The sequence below is a fragment of the Leptosomus discolor genome, chromosome 4 (genome assembly GCF_034619465.1).
Source record: "Leptosomus discolor isolate bLepDis1 chromosome 4, bLepDis1.hap2, whole genome shotgun sequence".
NCBI classification, from domain to species: Eukaryota; Metazoa; Chordata; class Aves; order Leptosomiformes; family Leptosomidae; genus Leptosomus; species Leptosomus discolor.
In genome coordinates, this window is record NC_141394.1 from 52,799,923 (window position 1) to 52,817,801 (window position 17,879).

The window sequence follows — 17,879 nt, forward strand, 5'->3', positions numbered from 1 at the left end:
ATTTTGCCATCTCCCAAGAAGAAAGGGCTCAATGGCTTACATGAAAGAGAATAACAGCAACCTTCCTGTTTAGCTGCAGCTACGGTGGTCTCATTACCACTTTCAGGATGAGCCTAAAATCTAGACTCAGTAATTCACAGCTGATAGTCATGATGACCTGCAACCTGCCCAAGCAAGAAATGTATTTAAGATTCCTATACTTAGCACTGGATACTCCTTCACAGGATTCCTCCTTCTGGCAGTAAAAAAGGAACAGAAATAATCAGTAATCCATTGATAACCCCACCTCCAATAGTGCAAGCTCCAAGCAGATTCACAATATTAATGTGGTTTCCAAGGTAACTCAGCACTTTAAGCTCCGACATCAAGGCTTCTCTTTCTGTTAAATGGGCACTCGCTGCAAAGCAAAGCACAGTGTTCAGTACATAACACGCTGACCAGAAGGGAGAAGCAGTTGTACAGCAACTTACTTTTCAGCATCTTTACTGCTACTGTCATAGCAGCATCAGATTTAAACAGACCATAAGCAGTGGCTTCAACAACTTTTCCAAAAGCTCCAGCACCAAGGGTTTTACCTGATAAAGCAAAACAAAACACTCTGTAACAACTTGGAGTACTTCCTCCTGAAGAGGTCAACATTTTATTTGATGATATCAAGGAAGCTATCGTGAATAGGCTTGCTTGCTTTTTGTCCCACAGTAAGTATGTGCAATTATCGCTATTTGCATTATTGCAATACGTCTTTTTGACAAAACCCTGCTTTGTTTGACCAAAGTCTCATATGAGACTTGAAGATTTCACCTTGCAAATGAAGTTAAATAAATATAAACTAACCAAAACTCAACCGGTTTCTAGGAAATTCCCATTTGTGATCATAAGGAAGTTGCGTTGGGTCTATGTAAACATAGTTGTTTCCATTTATTTCTTCAACAACTTTCCACTGAACTTCGTATTTGGGTTTCTGGAAAAGAAAGAGAACAGCTGTCGCTACCAAAGCCTCCACAGGCAGCTCACACACTTTACTAACTCAGGCATAGGGGCTTCTGATTTTACCTGCAAATATATGTACACCAGGATCATGACTACAATGCACATCAGTCCTGCAGCAACTCCAAACGCAATTAGTAAAGGGGTGAAGAGGGTATGGGTACGGATTTGTTCTGGAAAGAAAGAGAAAATTCTGTTTAAATACTGAACAACAAAAACTATATTGAAAATATGCAGGTGAAAACCTTTCCTTAGTTCTTCCTTGTAAAACAGTTTGGGGTTTTGACTTTTCCAGATGTGCTCCAGGTACATCAGAATGGCTTGCCTGAATGAGCTGTGGGGCACAGAGCTGGCACAGAAATCATCCCGTTTGTTGCGTCCGGAGTCTCAGTTTCATCAATTCAGGAGGTGTGACACCAAGATCAATTGATGCAAGAGCTTGCATGATCTCAGTCAAGTTAGGTTAAAGAAAGAAGCTTTCTTCTGAAGTCCTCATTTCTTTTCTCCCCGCCCCCAAGTATGATCTCTACAGCACAATCCTTACAAGTAGAGGTTGTGCCAAGTAGCAAAGGAATACCATTCCAGTAAAACCCATCTGCCCAAAATCTGGCTTATTTGTTTATATGTTATATCTGGGTGTTAACAGAGAAAAAAAAAAGCAGCAGAACATTTGATTTTGCAAAGAAGAGCACAGATTTACAAACACATTTCGAGTCATCTATGTTCTAGTGCTTCTTTTTCCCCCACAAACCCACAAATACTGCTACAAAACTCATAAGCCCTTTCGCAGTAGGTTGTTCTTCTTTTAGAAGAGCAAGGCCCTTAGGCTCCAGGCAAGTTTTGGACTGCATTTTTTGTGAGACACTGTAAAAAAAAAATGCAGTCTTTCCTTGAAAAAAAAAGTGATGGCCTAAATAGTTGAAATAGGAAGAGAAAAGGGAGAGAGGGAAAGACAGTGTAATCCTGTAGGTGGTTTGCCCCTGTGCTGCATAGACAGAAGAAAACAAGCTACCTACTGTGCTGCAGATCTGCGGCTGTAAAAAGATGGTATAACAATATTAATTGAAAAATTAAACCAATGCTTTGAGACACACAGAACATGTGGCATAATACGTTATCATACACTCAGCCACAGCACCATAAACTTTCTTATGGCAAAGGTAAACCACTTAAAATCCTCTTACAGAAAGAGCTGAACAGCACCCACGTTTATGGTCTCATTCGCTCCAGCCATTACCTTTAATAGCAAAGTTGAAGAAAGCAGAGCTCCTGTCCCCATTGCTGGAGGCCTCGCAGCACACGGTGCCGGTGCTCCTGAACATGCTGGCGTTAATGGTGCTTTCAACCAGGATTCGTTCAAATGATGGCACTGATGAATTTGTGTAACTGATTTTGACATCCATGGGGGATATTGTCGGTGAATCAAAACACCTGGGAGAAACAATACTGACAGTTACCTGCCACGGATGACAGGTCCTGCTGTTGAGGCAGGTAGACACTGACAGACCATCAGATAACTAAACAACACTGTTCTACAAAGAGGTTCAGCCGAAGATCTTATCCTCGAAACTTAGCCTACTCACGATGTCTCATTGTCTTCTGTGTAGTGGGTGAAATGGATACATACACCAAGCCTGACCCAACTGGACACAATGAGGTCTTTGCGTTTGCTTTTGGCTAGAGATATCTACAGCTGTAGGACTACTATGGGGTTTGTACCATTCAACCTGCATCTCCAACTTCAGCTTTCAGCAGTTGTGATCTATTACCTACCCTTGGGAACTTCCCCCAAGCATCTTTTTATTACATCACAAAAAAATTCCATGATGTACATACAACACCATCTAGCTTATATACAGCCAGAAAACAGCCAGTTCTGTTCTCTCAAAATGCTACCTCTCCTTCTTATGTCAAATATTTACTACATGAGAACACAGTTACAATCAAAAAAAGTACTATGTAAAAAAATTAAGGAAATAACACATATTTTGGCATAAAACAAATTACACACGTGGGAGACCCATGATTTGCTAGTATGAGATCTACAACCACGGTGAAATTCAACCAAAACCTTAAAACATGCTTCACCAACGCTCACTTCACAGTGAAACTCTACAATGTTTTTAGGAATGTAGTAATTAGACATCAGGTTTTACTGATAATAATTCTGACTTGTTTACTTGTCACATGCTTCATGTAAATAGAAATCTAATTATGCCTTGAAAAATGATATCATTACACAATAAACCAAAAGATAACAGCCATATTCTGTGATTCTATGACTGTCATTCTGTGAAATTGCATAGAGAATGTGTGTCATTTGAGGCCAACTGATACAAACCTTAGCTAGCTTGCAACAGAGAGAAAGTTTGGCTTCTTCTTTTCCAGAGCAGAAATGTTGGTTATTCCCCTTTCAAGGACAGAATGCAAAGGGGGAAAATGAAACATACCCCTCCCTTCCCTCAAACCACTGCAAATAATGCAATGCTGAAAATGATGAAAACAGTGATGCAACTTTTGAATATAACTGTTACAGAGTCATTTTATGTTCTTAATTTTTAATTACAAACTGGGTGTGTTGCATCTAGAATAACCTTTGGTGACTCTGGTTTACTTAACTCACCTCTGCTCAGTTCCTGGGCAAAAATACCAGTATATGGTAGGGGCTGGGAATCCAGCTGCTACGCACTGGAGAATACCATTGCTAAGTATATCCAGAGTAAGAATCTCCGGTTTTGCTGCAATAAACAAAAATGAGAGTCACACATTAGGGGAACATAGAATTTGCATTGCCATTTGCTTTTCACCCCAGCAACTTTTGTGCATCATCATCTGTGGAATTACTCCAGCGAACACAGCTTTGCATGTTTAAGAGTGTCCGGGGCTGAATCGGTGTCCTGAAAGCGCCGATCATCTGTGAAAATATCAGTTCTTACCTTGAATGCTTGGGCTGGATTTCAGAATACCTTAACATTTGGTTTGATGAAAGATCCTGAACCAGCAAAACCCAGAGCTTAAAGAACCCTAAGAAATAGGTGCTTGGAACAACAGTGCAGTTCCAGTTCCTGCACAGCATGATTTACCCACCTGTAAAAAGGACAGTTTCTTCACAGTTATAAGCGTACTAAATCTGTCAAACCACATCTCTCTTACATCTGCCCTGTGTACTAAATATTACCACCGCAGACAGAAAAGGAACTACAGTGCAAGGCAACCAGTGCAGTCCTCCCCATCCCCACAAGACATACGTCCCTCTAAGATACCACTAATGAAACGCCCAACTGCCTGACTCTCTGAAACGCTGCATGCAGAGGAAGCTAATATTTGGCTGAATATATTAGCTTTCCGAATGATAATTCGTGACTGCTCTGGTAGTTTAGAAAGCAATCCAGCCAGTTGATGCCTCCTGCCACATCCTGCACCGGAGCTAGTCCTGCAGTTGGTTCAGGAGCTGCTGTTTCAAGTATGGCAGGAAACCAGAGCAATCAGATGGACTTTACAGTCATTAGTCCAATGTCATAGTCTTCCGCCAAGTGCACCACCAACACAGCAAGAGGTTCTTCTTGGTGAAACTTGATTTACAGCCTTATTCCCCATAACTACCTTAACGTCCTTACAAAATCACCCAAAAAGAAGTTAATGGGAAAACCAGACTGTATAGCTATGATGCTTCTCACCTGACAGTACAACTTAAGAGCCCATTATCAGTTAATACAACTTTACAGAAACGTAATTAGATGAACTTCTAATATTCTAGAAAGTAGTGAAGCTGTATAGACTGCAGTGGGAAAATGCAGATTTATTTCAGATAAAATCCACGTACAAAATCTGCACGGAGTTAGTTTTTAATGAATTTCTACTTGCTGATTAAATTAGAGGCAATAAAGCACACGTATATTCTCAATCACATAGCATCTCCTCATGACTCATGTTACAGGAACCGAATGTACTTTCATTTCTAAATCCGCCTGTTGTGTTTTATGCAAACCACCAAGAACCAAACATTGTTGCAAAATGTTGAGATGGATCTTCAGCATTACTCATTTGGTGAGGAACCTTTTGAGAGCACGTGGCATCTCACCCAGCCTCAGCACTCATGGAATACACATAATTCACGTATCTGAAACTCCTATCAAAATGGCTGAATTGTAAATTGTAATTAGCTAATCTACTACCCATGTGGAATTTGTTTAGGTATATGCTATGTTTTAGGCAATGTTACAATGCAATGTAACTCAAGAAATGAGAGAAATGAAAAGTCAAATACAAGAGGAATATGAACATTAAGCCCCAGAAAAAACATTGTGCCAGAGTTGGGCTGCATCTACCATCTTCTGACTTTGAGTGAGGGAAACAAAAATGCCCATGCTAGTCAGGCTTTTTCTGCTGTAAAAACCTAGTTCAATAAAAGCCTGTCTACACGGCCATGAGTCCACATGGGCTCACCCTGCAGCAACAGAGGGAGATGAGAGGCCGCACAGGGTTAACACCTCCAGAACCCCGGGCAGAGTGGTCCAGACCTGGTGTCATGGGAAGAGCTGCAGCTGACTCCTGAGAGCAGCTCTAGCCATTATGTGCCTGGTGAAGCACTTTGATGTGACGATTAGTGTGATCAGCCTCTCCCCACCAGCCTGGAGGGCTCCCAAGCCTCCCCAGCTCAGAGAAATAAGGGATGCGTTTCACTTGCGGCAGCAAAGAGCCCTCCACAGCCAGTACCCAAAGGGGCTGAGGCGGTTGCTCCTGCTGTCCCCCGGGCTGTGCCTTTGCTGGCTCAGGCCACACACATGTCTCAGCACTTGCACCCCTTTCTGGCAGTATCTTCCTCACCCGCCAGCGTAGGTGCTCCAGGGGACGCTGGAACAAAGACAGACTGAGCGTCGCAAACAGATGCTAAGCTGTCACCCAGCATCTTCTTTTTAAAAGAGATCTTACTGTACTAGATTTTATGAATTTCACTGCCTAATTACCCCTGGTATCAGACAGGCTCTTAATGACTAGACTTTGCTTACTGTTGTGGCTTTAACCCTTTAAATATTTAACATTTCATTACATTGCTCAGCTTATATACACATCGCCTTCCATAATCAGTCATTAGATGTCTAAAACTTCTAATTTCACTAAGTTTATTAACTGCTTTCCAGCTTTATTAATGTTGATTCTGAATGTATCTAGGAGGATTTATAAGAGGCCACTCCTATTTTAATTAAATATATAATATTGTATATTAATGTTGTGCATTTAATTGCTTTCTATTACCAATTTCCTTTTCTTCATCATTAATGACATAAATGTTTAAAAAGTAACACTTCATAAGTATTGTCTGTCATTGTAGTGAAAGCGCGAGAGCTTTCCTCCTGGAGCTACATTTCCTGCATCGGAATAAATCTTTTTATAATATCACGGTGACTCCTCATTTGTTCACTGCACAATCCAATGACGGGAAAACCGCTGAGCTTGGCTTCACGTGATCTATAACACCGTCACCAGTCTTCTTTTTGCAGCATAAGCCCCAACTGCATAGATAGTATTTTGTAGACTATAATTAAGCCCATATATTAATTTGCACTAAACTCAGATACTAGTTGGAAGATTCCTCCACTAATTGCTAGAGACACCGTACCTTGCCACTCTGGAGATTTGCACAATTTCTTAATTGTAACTCAGTCCAGCAAGCTGCTTGTCAAGTTGTAATTTTCTTTTTGGCTCCTAATTTTGGAGCTCCTTACTTACTTTATGTTACATTTACTATGAATTACTACTTTTTTTTTTTTTTTAAAGCAATTTGGTATTGTTTCAGATTAGCATATGCAATTGCTAAATGTGTTTAAATCCAAGGCAAGTATTTCTGCACTGGGTTTTTCACATCTTTCAGCAAATGCTTCGGCATCAATTTTTGCTTATGTTAAGATATTCTCCTGATTATGAATCCTGTTTTACCTGTTTGATTACTTTCTGCTGATTACTTGCCCAAGCCAGACATGTAAACATCACGAGCTACACCCCAGCAATTTATGCGAAATCCCCACTGACAACAATGCCAGGTCAGAACACACCATTAGATCGGGATCTGACCCGCACACACATGACTCACCTTTGGCAGTTACTCTGCTATGTCAAATAATAGGGTATGTTGCTGTGCAGTTTGTGTTTCATACCTAAATGATGAGCATTTTACAAGCCACTGAGAACAGGTTATTTTTCTTAAAAACAAACCCTAGAAGGATCAATCTATTCCATCTCCTCTTTTGAAAGCAAAAAAATATTTGTAGGAGCTTACTCAAAATGCCAAAATAAACTCTTTTTGAGTCAAGTGTGTCAAATCCATCTGTTTCGGCAACAGCTGCAGTCTACCCAGGGACACGGTGCATAGTAACGTGAGCTCTATGAGACTGCTTAACATCCTCCTTGCACCCCAAGACTGATCTTACTACTTAGAAGACCAGTAGTTGAAGCAAGCGGGAAGAAGACTTGCATACTGCTGGTTATACTGACAAGCCATGCAGAAGAACTAAACTGCCTATGCTCCCGCTTGCCTTGGCCTGCTTCACCATGCTCTTCCTAGCCTGGTTTCCTAACCATGATCCACAGGGGTTTTCAGCTTTATCCAGTAGGACATTCCTCAAAAGCAGCAACGTGGAGCTCTGCACCAAGAACCGACACCTGGTGATGACAAAACTGTGGGTTGGGGTTTTTTTTGAGTTCTTGTGCCCAGATTGCTCTCAAGCAGCCTGCAGAGTCTGGAAGGGCTGGGAGGACCATGAACAGCCCCTTGCTTCAGACACACGTATGATGCTGCAAGTTGGAAAACACCATCCAGCCTCATGTGAAATGACAGTTCCACAGGCAATCTGCAATTTCTTCCACTCTTTCCCAGAAATTAAACTTCTGGCTCAATAATTTGCTCCGCTAATCTGTAAAATAGTAGAATCATCCCCCGCACTCATCCATGGAGACAAAGGACATCTGAGGTTGCCAGTGCCCTCATCTCAGAAATCACAGCTAGGAAATGGAAAAGGCGCAGGAACACAAATGACCAACACTCACAGATGAAGGAAGAAATGCCATGTTCTGAAAGGAGCCCAAGAGATATTTCTAGACCCAAACTATGACGTTGCTAATAGTAACACTACAAATGTTGACCTTCAGTGACAAATAAGAATTCAGGAATTAGTATCCAGGATTTCCTGCATTTGTGGAAGTCTCAACAGTCCCCTGCATAAACCTATGCCTGGAGAAGGATACATTGCTGCTAAAGCATAGCATCAACACAGAACTGTATTTGCAGCCCATTCACTCATTTTCTATACAGTTCCTCCTGCTGGACTTGAAGGCACCATTGTCTGCCTCGCCTTCATTTCTCCAGTTTGCCTGCAGGCCCTTCCTGGTTTAATTTTCCTTAAACTTGACCAATATTTGTCTGCTGAGAGCATGAAATGCTCTAACAGGATGGCTCCGCAGGACAGGGTTTCCTGAAGGCTTCATTGAATTCATGTTGAAGTTTAGCTCTTGTCTTGAAGAACACTATTTGGAACCGAGACCAATGCTCTTTTTCAACAAGGATGTCCCAAAGATGACAGCACACGCATTTGTAAAGCTATGCAGATTTCTCTAAAACAATGGTGATTTATACAGAAGTATTTAGATGCCAAAGGCACAAGTGAATAATTCTCCTGACAAGCTTTCAAACTCTGCATCCAACTCAAATTAAAGACAATTAATTGTTTAACTTGCCCCCGCGCCCAAATGCAATTTATAATATCTGTATATCCTGCTCCACTAAATTATCAAAAGTTTACGATAGATGCCTATTTTTGAGATCGTGTTTCCAGGTGCTACAGCTTTTTTCCTGTATAAACTACCTAGCCACTCTCTGGTAACTTTTGGAATATGTTCACTAGAATGTAAGGTCATGCTGGATAGTAGGTGGATTTGTGTAAGTACTCTGCACTTTTATATCTTGACATTTAAATAGTTTTCCAGCATGTGCTTCACTTCAGAAAGCCTCTCATATGCTGAACCACACTGTGACATCTTGTGCATACATTATGTTGTATAAAATACAATGACTGTGATAATGAAATATTTCAGACTGTTCACTTTACTTACTTTTCACATAGACATTAAACGTTACAGAGGAGCTGGCATCAGAATTGGACACAAAAAATGTGTAAATGCCTCCTTCTGTTCCTTTTAATCGGGTAAGGTGAAGTTCACTTGTATAACTGCAAAGAAAAAAATTAAGCATTACTGATGCTCACAACTTGTGACAAACAGGCAATTGCTGCATGGAAGCTAAGAAGTGACTTAGTAGTGCACTGTCTTCTGCAGACACCGTCCATGCAGACACTCATATCTTGCATCACAACTGCCCTTGTACTACAGCACCAAAGAGTTTTGTCACTTCTGACACCCAGATGTGTGCCCGGGTGACAGCTCAGCACCAGGCTCAGACCCCACATGTGCACCACTGCCTGCTCATTTTCTTGCTAAGGGGGGAACCCAGACACACAACCCAGGCCACACGTGCTACATGCTTCACTGGATTTCTGGAGGACCAGGACTCAGGAGAGAACAGTGCCCAGCAAAAATAAAAGCATAAGCTTTTGTACAGAGCATTGGGCTCTGCTGTGGTGGTGGAGGGCATCTCCACACATAAACAACTTTAAATTCTTGGTTTTGCTTATTGGGCAGGAAAGGCATCTTGTAGGTGAGTTATGAGTATGTGGCATACTGGTTGTCAGACGGCATGGTTAGCTCAACACTATTCAAAATCTAGGTTAGCAGACTTTGCACCAGTCACTGTGGTAAGCCACGTGTACTACAAGATCTTTTATAACCATCATTTTCTCAACATCTCCACTTTCTTCTTTCCGGAGCAGACTCTAGTTTGCTGTTCCAAAGTGAAATTCACAGTAATTAGTCATTTGTATTACCTGTTACTGCCCACAGTCTTGAATTTGACATAATGATCTGATGAATTCTGTAATGTTTCATTCATGTACATCCAGACTTCTTCCTTCGGTTTTGGATATGCCTCATATTCAACTGTTAAATTTCCATTTTGTCCTGCATTTATATCTATTGTGGTATTCATTGTTGCAAACAAATGGACAAATCCTTTAGCTGATGGCCATAAGAGGAGAAGAAAAACAATTTCAGGGCCATTTAGAAGATTGTCAGTACTCTTAACCACACTTAGACTACTTCAAGATCAGGATCAAACATCCAACTGTGAAACAGGAAACTTTTTCTACAAAGCAGAACTTGAACCCTCACCTGCCAAAACAAAGGCCACTAACTATGTATAGCAATAAGGCAGAGAACTTAATGCAACCTTGAGTGCCTCAGCAGAAGTAATTCCATCTTCTGGTCATAAATACCCTCTACTGGCTTTTGAAAAAATGCAAGCACATGTTTGATTCTACTCAAGTATTTATATTTTTCCAAAAATCAGAGTCGCTAACTGCCTGGTATGAAAGAAACACTAAGAAAAAAGCAAGATAAATTGATCATTTATGACAATATACTACAGCATTTAAGGTTTCTTTGTAAGTGTAATTAAGAATGACATTACAAATGAAGCTATTAAAAACTGTAATTAGAGAAAAATGTGCTAAGTCCACAGGCCTCGATACCAATTGTCTTAAATGAAGGCATTTCTGATCATTTACTGCTGAGTCTTAATCTTTTATTTGGCAGATACCATTTATTGTTGTGCAGTTCTGTTCCAAAATATCATGTAGAGCAGCATCCTTACTGCAGTGGGTTTAATTTCATTAATAAACTCATCAGCTTCAGGATTATTCACTTTGAAAAGACAAATTTTTCAGTCCTATTACACAAATTCATAGGGGAATTATCAGTTTGACAGGCAGATTGCAATTACAAGGAAACACATTTACTGAGAGCGCTTGAATTTAGACCAAAAGCCAATCTCAGATCCCTCCTTCTTCCCACTTTCTAGTAATCAAACTGCTGTGGCCAGCTGGGCACCTGAGCTCAGGAAAACCAGAGCCAATGGGGCTTGGTGAAAGCATATGGAGCTGCCAGAGCCCTTGACAGATGCTTTGGAGAAGAAAGGATGAAATAAACTCACAGCAGGCAGGTATGCTCTAAAACGCTCTCCATCATTAGAAAAGAGAAAAAGGTTTTAAATCTGGAACTTGAAGATTTTTAGTTCCTTCACAGAGCTTTCTTTCTATTTTCTGTACAAACACAGGATCCCCTATGCAATCTAGATTCAAAATCAGACCCAACAGCCTGCAAATAAAATTTTACGATTGTGCTATCAGTCCCCAAAAAGCAGTTCTAGAAACTGTTTACTGTTAGATAAATTAACAGTTAAAAAAAAAAAGTAATTAGGAAATTTACCAAAAGTACCCATTATTTCTTGAAAACTTTTTGGCTAATGTTAAAGCCACAGCAATTTACGATATGGTACAATCCCAGGATCTCTCCAGTACATGTCGTACACCGTTTCCCAGGACCCTGGGAGCTGGCACGGTTCAGGTAAATAAAGTCAGTTTGACAATGAATGGTGAAAGGCATCCAGGAGACAGAGTTTATTTTATTTTAAGTCAAATTTGAGAGGGTGGGGAGAGAAACATTCTTGAAAATGAAAGATTTCATTTTTTCTCTGGCATTTTTTATTAAATACAAACTTTGCATTTTACTAAATATAAACTTGTTACTTTATTTTCTACTTTTTATAATGCCATGCTTTATTTTAGTCCTCAGAGCTTCCAAAGTCAATCCTTTTTAAAGCCACATTTGCATACATAGTAGTCCTGAGAATTTCTGTAGCTAAGAACTTCCCTTCTCTTACAATAAAAGCTTTCATATTGTTCCCCTTGGGGAAAAGATTTTCTTTCATACTTCACACTGTTTCACTCTTTTACATATGAATTTAGCCTCTCCTGTAAAAAAAAAAAGAGGAAAACCCAGCGTTATGAGCCCTACCCCCTCAAACAGCAGAGCAAGGTTAAGGGCAGTCAAACTTCTGCTGCTCTGCTCAAGATCTGACCTGCATAGGTCAAATACTTCTGTTTTCTTTAAGTTACCAGGGAAAGCAAAACAAGCAATGTTGCAGGAGTATCTGTGCCACAGAAAAACTCATTTGGAAAGGAAAAAGGATCCAAGGCTACACGTCCTTCAGTTTCTACACCCTTGAATGATAAGGAACTGAAATGGTTGTAGCCAACTACGCAGACTTCTTCAGAATGATCTTATTACCTACACCAATAGGTCCTTAATTGTCCTTAATTTATCACATTAGCAGGTTTCAGCAGCTTTAAAATTTAAAAGACATTGTGTGTCATCCAGGTTAACATATAGCAGACTCTAAACAAGTGTTATTAAACAAGAGGAGGGAGGGAGTTCACCCATTGTTAAGGGATCCAAAACCTGTGGAAGTGATGGATAGTGGGTTTACCACAAGGCTGAGCTCCGCAACAATTTCATACTGCCTATGCACACCGCAGTATTCCTCGCAGCATTATTTTAAATAGAGGTACATATATAGCTTCTACGTAAAAACACATTGACATGCCGACGTCAGCAAAATTTCCCATGCTTGGAAGGCAGATATTAAAGATATGCTTTGTGCTTGTGCTGCCAAATTACTTAAATGTAGGGATAGTACCAGGCAAAGGTAAATTACTTGCTTCGTTAAGACTGGATTAAAATTAAAATTAAACCAGAAGGGATGAGACAAACCAGAGAGATGGAAACATTGTTGAGTGGTTGTTCTAATATCACATTCCAATAACAGGCAAAGGGTTATAGAAATTAAAGTAGTCATACGCACCACAACACTTCCTGCGCCATCCCATATGGTACCAGTCAGCAATAACCTTTTAATAAAGCAACTTTACTGTTGACGTTTGGGGAAAGGAGAGAGATGGAAGGGAAGGCTCCCCAGTGTTCTCACTTTCCACATCCCACTTTTAGAAATGTTAAGATTTCTACAAGAACTCTTTACCTAGTGCTTTCAAGGTTACTGTGGCATTGGTTTTTCCAAAAGGGTTTTCTGCTTGGCATGTGAATTCTCCAGAATCATTAACTCCCACTGAACGGATGTTCAATGTTAATTTCCTTTCGTATCCATAATCACCCAAATTTCTGCTTTTGCTTGTAACAATCTGTCGGTAAAAAACAATTAACATCTAAAACACTGTGTATGCAGCATCTTTCCTAGATAAATTAAAAATAGAAGTAATTATAACTTTGCTATATTAATATTCATAACTTTAAACCAGAATAATAAGCCAGGACGACAAACCTGTCACTAGAATCTCTCCACGCAAAACAAGTGTGTGATCAGCTGTCTTTGGGAGATAATGTCCTCTCTAAGTCCTATCCCCTCCCCTTAGTCTTTATTTTTTTCCTCCTCAAGCTCCACTGAACTCTCTAACGGTTGCAACGCTTCCTAGCGAATGACAAGAGAGAATTTAAGGTGCTGGAGCTTCATTTTAAACTGGGTTGCTCTATGCCCCAAATCCAGGGCACCTCCTGATTGCAGAGATCTGCTGGCAGCAGGCTTTACAGGGCATCCTTCCTCTGGTACCCACTCTGATTCTTGGTCTATAGCAATCTAGATTTATTAATCTTAAAGGCAACTGGAAACTTCATTCTTTTTTCAAAGCATTGAGTATATCATGACTCTATGCCTACATATGCATAGGAAAAATAAATGCGTTGAGGTGTTGACTTTAGTTTCTGTGAGAACACCCAGTGTCGTTAGAAAGACTGATAAATTTACATTGATTAATCCAAATGCAGACTTGGACTTGTGATTTTCTAGTAGAATAATTTCAATTCTTGGAGGTTCCAAGAGCTTATAGATAAATTTAATCTTCTCAACACAATTTTGATTCCTCCTGAGCTATAATGATCACAAACAGAAGTTTGTTTCGTATGAATGTGCTTGCTTATGACAAATCTCCTAATTTTCAAAAGTGGCGATAACTTCAGTCGTACAAGGAAAAAATGTTTGGTGGTTTTTTTTTTTCTCTCATCTATTCAGGATAAAACATAATTCTGCATCTATTTAAACATGAATTTTACGTATTCTGTTTCAGTACAAAATTTAACCTGATAGTCAATATTTAAAAGATAACTTCCCCTGATATTTACCAGAAAGGACAGAAAGGTCAAACTTATTTGGTCAAAAATATTTTCCTCATGGCTTTTACTCATAAAGCGAAAAGCAATAAAGCACAAAAACTTAAGGGAAGGCCCCGATTTCATCACACTGTAACAAAGAAAAGGGAGAGGAACAAGAGAAGAAATTAAGTTCTCAGGTGAAGGACTTGCAGTTGACCTTGGCACAGGACCAAAGCCCCATCTGCATGTCCCACACCACCTTCACGTCATTTAGATCCCCTCAACCTTTGGAGCTGCAAAGGGGCATTTCTGGAGCAGCAACCACTTAGCGAGAGCAGCTCTGCCACAGCCAGCGGATTAGCTAAGCATGGCATGCCCAACCCCAGGGAACAGGCTGCCCATTCGCTATCTGCCCAAGGAGATGTGATTTATCCAAACACCACAGCATCACAGAGGCCTTTTTTTCTATACACACATGGACTGCGAATTACATATTCTGGTCACTACCATTAGTGGTAACAGACCGGCCAATTAGCATGGGAGTGTATACAGCAGGAGTTACTAACAGGCCTTCACAAGGGCTTTTAATTAATTTAAATTTTAGGGTATACCCAGAAGACCAAGAAGTGTCCTTAAAAACAACCCAGTGCCTGCTGCTTGTTTCAAAGGCAGAGCTGGCAGCATGCTGGCTGACTGGGGGAGGGGATCTCTCTGCCCCTTGTCCGCAGAATAGCTGTGCTGCTGGTAACGACTCTGCTGGAGCAGTTAGCTCGCCAGTATTTAATTTGGTGATGCCAGGCAGTAACTTCATCTATCACTATAGGCAGAAGCCAATTCACTAGTTCATTTTTCAGAACGTTCTCGGTTAGTGAGGCACACCATGTAATTTAAATGAATTAATCATTCCTGCGAATGCTTACTACTATTCCTGTCACACACAATCCCAAGCTAATTAGCAGGTATTTTACTGTTAATGATAACGACTAGAATATGTAATTTGCAGTCCATGTGTTGATATTTGCAGCTCCCATTGATTGCAATGTGATGTGTAGGCACTCCGTGCTTCCGTATTTAGGCAGCCCAACAGAGGTCACCTAAACTTCACATTGAGGAGCCTAACTTTAATTTCTGTTTGGAAAGAGAAGCCCATGTAGATGCTTTTCCTCCCAGCCATCTGCATGGGCATGGGATGGTTGCTGCTGGCTCCTCACCAGTCTGTGGGGTGCGAGAACTTTGGAAATGCAACAAATCCAAATCAATATAGCATCAGGGATTCAAGACAACCACGTGAATGACTACAGAGAGTTTGTGTACCGGGCTGAGGCATACATAATGCAATTAAAGGAACTCACCGCACTTTTGTGAGAAATCCAACTAGCTTGTACACTGCTATCCACATCTGTGATTATGCATGTAACTTCAAATTCTTCCCCTTCTTTGAGAAGCTCGTAGCTTTTGGATAAGGTGATGACGGGAAGAGTTTTGTGAACTGGAAAACAATTTAGAAGTGCATTACTTTTCATTAATTCAGAACTTCCAGGGGGGTATGAAAATCAACAGTCATTAACCTTCCAATAAAATTTCAGGCCTCCGAGACGCATTCAAATTTCTTTAACATATTACACAGTGGTTCCTTTACAACAAGCACACTTCTGCTTCAACCTCCCTTCAAATTACACTTGAAGTTATATAATACTTGCTAGAGCATAGCAACTTGCATGAGGAAACCTGAATGATGTTGAACTATCAATGAGACAATTCATTCCATGACCATGATTAAAAAGTTGCACTCTGGAACTGAAAACATGGTGAGGATCAGCCACTGAAGAATCACTACCTAGCATTAACTGAAACTTTTAATTACAAAATACTACAGCAGACATGAAGTGCTGACTGACAGGTCCCTGAAAAGCCCCTGATGGACAGACTAGGAAGGACAGGAACAGCTCCAGGACTACAGCACACCCATTCCTGAAAGCACCACAGCCTCTGCTCATAGCGATGGTTCACAGAGGTGGCTAGAACCAAGACCGTGGCCAAGTTCATCACCCAAGAGGTAGGTGGTTACAAGCAGCCATGGGCTAGCTGTACCCCTGTTCTGCTTCAGGGTGTCTTTTGGCAACAGTCAAGTATATCTGAGAACTATGTGTCTCCTATCTCTGCGAAGCTCTTCAGCTCTTCCTGTGTTCTCTCCACAGTTTGTTTTTGCATTTTCCTCATCCATTCTTCAAATTTTCCTCATTTATGAGACTCCAGTGAACTTCCCACTATGCAGGAAGACTCACTTTCAAACTGTGAATACAACATTTATCAGATAAGGTCTTCCAGACTCTCTTCCTGCCTCTGACAGAGTCTTTGTAGTTGTCTTAGGTAAATTATATGAAACTTATGAAAAAGCTACGCTTTTCAGCCATTCACACTTTAACAATAATGTTTTCCTCATGTTGCTGTAAGCAGCTATGGAAGAGAACAAAGAAACATGTTTGCTCTCTTCAGAAATAAAGGCTCACATAAAAATCCCCCTCAGCATTCAGCAGTACCCAAGAGACAGGAGGAAGTCTGTGCAGAAGGCGTGCTGTGTTCTCACCCGCCAGAAACATCTATGGACAACCAAAAAAAAATAAGCTGTAAAGCCATAAAGGCCCTCATTGTTTTGAGAAGGGCTGGACATAAACACTCCTTCTGCTATCTTAGCAGGGCTGGTGTATGTCTGTGTACGCCTGCACAGCTCCCTGTTTCACGGATGCCTCTTCTGTCTTTCTGCACCAGAAGCCCAGGTCTGGGGGTCCGAGTGTCACTGTTATGATTACAAAAACATTGCCCACCAAAAGGCCTCCAATGCACTTAAATCTTCAGCCAAGGAGAAAGTGGGAGTTTTACCTGGTGAACTCAGTAAGGATTGAACACCACAGCACAGTAATTACAACAGTGAAGATGACAATACTGCTTTGCTGCTGATGGCCTTCAGCAGATGCTTCCACTTACTGCATGCTTCCCCCCAGATGGAGAACATGGGCAGAGACCCCAGGTCCCACTGGCCACCTATGGCTGCCCACCATCAGTGGGCCACTGGTGATGGATGCCAGGTCAGCACCTTCCCATCTGAAGTCACCACTGTATCGGGCAAATACATACTTTTATCTCATAAAAAAATTAAACAGTCCAATCCTACAGCTTGCACTCTCCTATGTCAGAGAAATGCCAGTTAGGTCAATCAACTGCTTTCTTTACTTGGCCATCAATGAAAAAAACAGTTGAAAAAAAAAATTGTTACAGAACAAACGAGAGACAGCAAGAACAGACTTGATTTTTGTCGTCAAAGAAGAATGCCAGAGATGCCTGCACTAATTAAACTTTTGTTCTCTTTTCAATTGAAATTAAGTATTCATTAAAATTCACTATATCAGAGTTCCCAAATCACAAGGAAAAAGACTTCTTCAATTTGTTACAGTAAACTGCACACTTGAGATGGCCCCTGCTGCCCACCCCCTGTCCCACCATCAAGGAGCACGGCACCGGGCAGGTCACACAGCCCTGGCCAGGTCACACAGCCCCAGTCCTGGAGCAAACACCAACGTGTCACCTCATCACGCCACGGGGCAGCCCTCCTTCACCAGCACAAGGGGTGGTGCTGGTGGTGGCCCGGCCTCAGCTCCTAACGCCTGGCACGAAGAGGCAGCGGAGGGAAGCACACCAGCCCACTGCCCCGGGCCGTGCACCCCCTCCTCCAGCAGCAGCCTCGGCAGCACCGCTGTGATGGCATTGCTGGTGGCTGGATGCCTCTGAAA

At 41.2% G+C, this 17,879-nt stretch overlaps 1 protein-coding gene across 1 annotated transcript in view; it reads right to left on the minus strand.

The window, feature by feature from the left end:
* KIT (KIT proto-oncogene, receptor tyrosine kinase) overlaps positions 1-17,879 on the minus strand; it is a 54,815-nt gene that overhangs the window by 13,048 nt on the left and 23,888 nt on the right. Inside the window, exons 4-13 of the mRNA XM_086464042.1 lie at positions 15,444-15,580; positions 12,968-13,127; positions 9,921-10,110; positions 9,094-9,209; positions 3,611-3,725; positions 2,225-2,418; positions 1,054-1,160; positions 835-961; positions 471-575; positions 287-397 (exon numbers count right to left, since the gene is read on the minus strand). Coding sequence (XP_086320168.1) covers positions 287-397; positions 471-575; positions 835-961; positions 1,054-1,160; positions 2,225-2,418; positions 3,611-3,725; positions 9,094-9,209; positions 9,921-10,110; positions 12,968-13,127; positions 15,444-15,580 — 1,362 coding nt within the window. The remainder of the gene's footprint in view (positions 1-286; positions 398-470; positions 576-834; positions 962-1,053; positions 1,161-2,224; positions 2,419-3,610; positions 3,726-9,093; positions 9,210-9,920; positions 10,111-12,967; positions 13,128-15,443; positions 15,581-17,879) is intronic.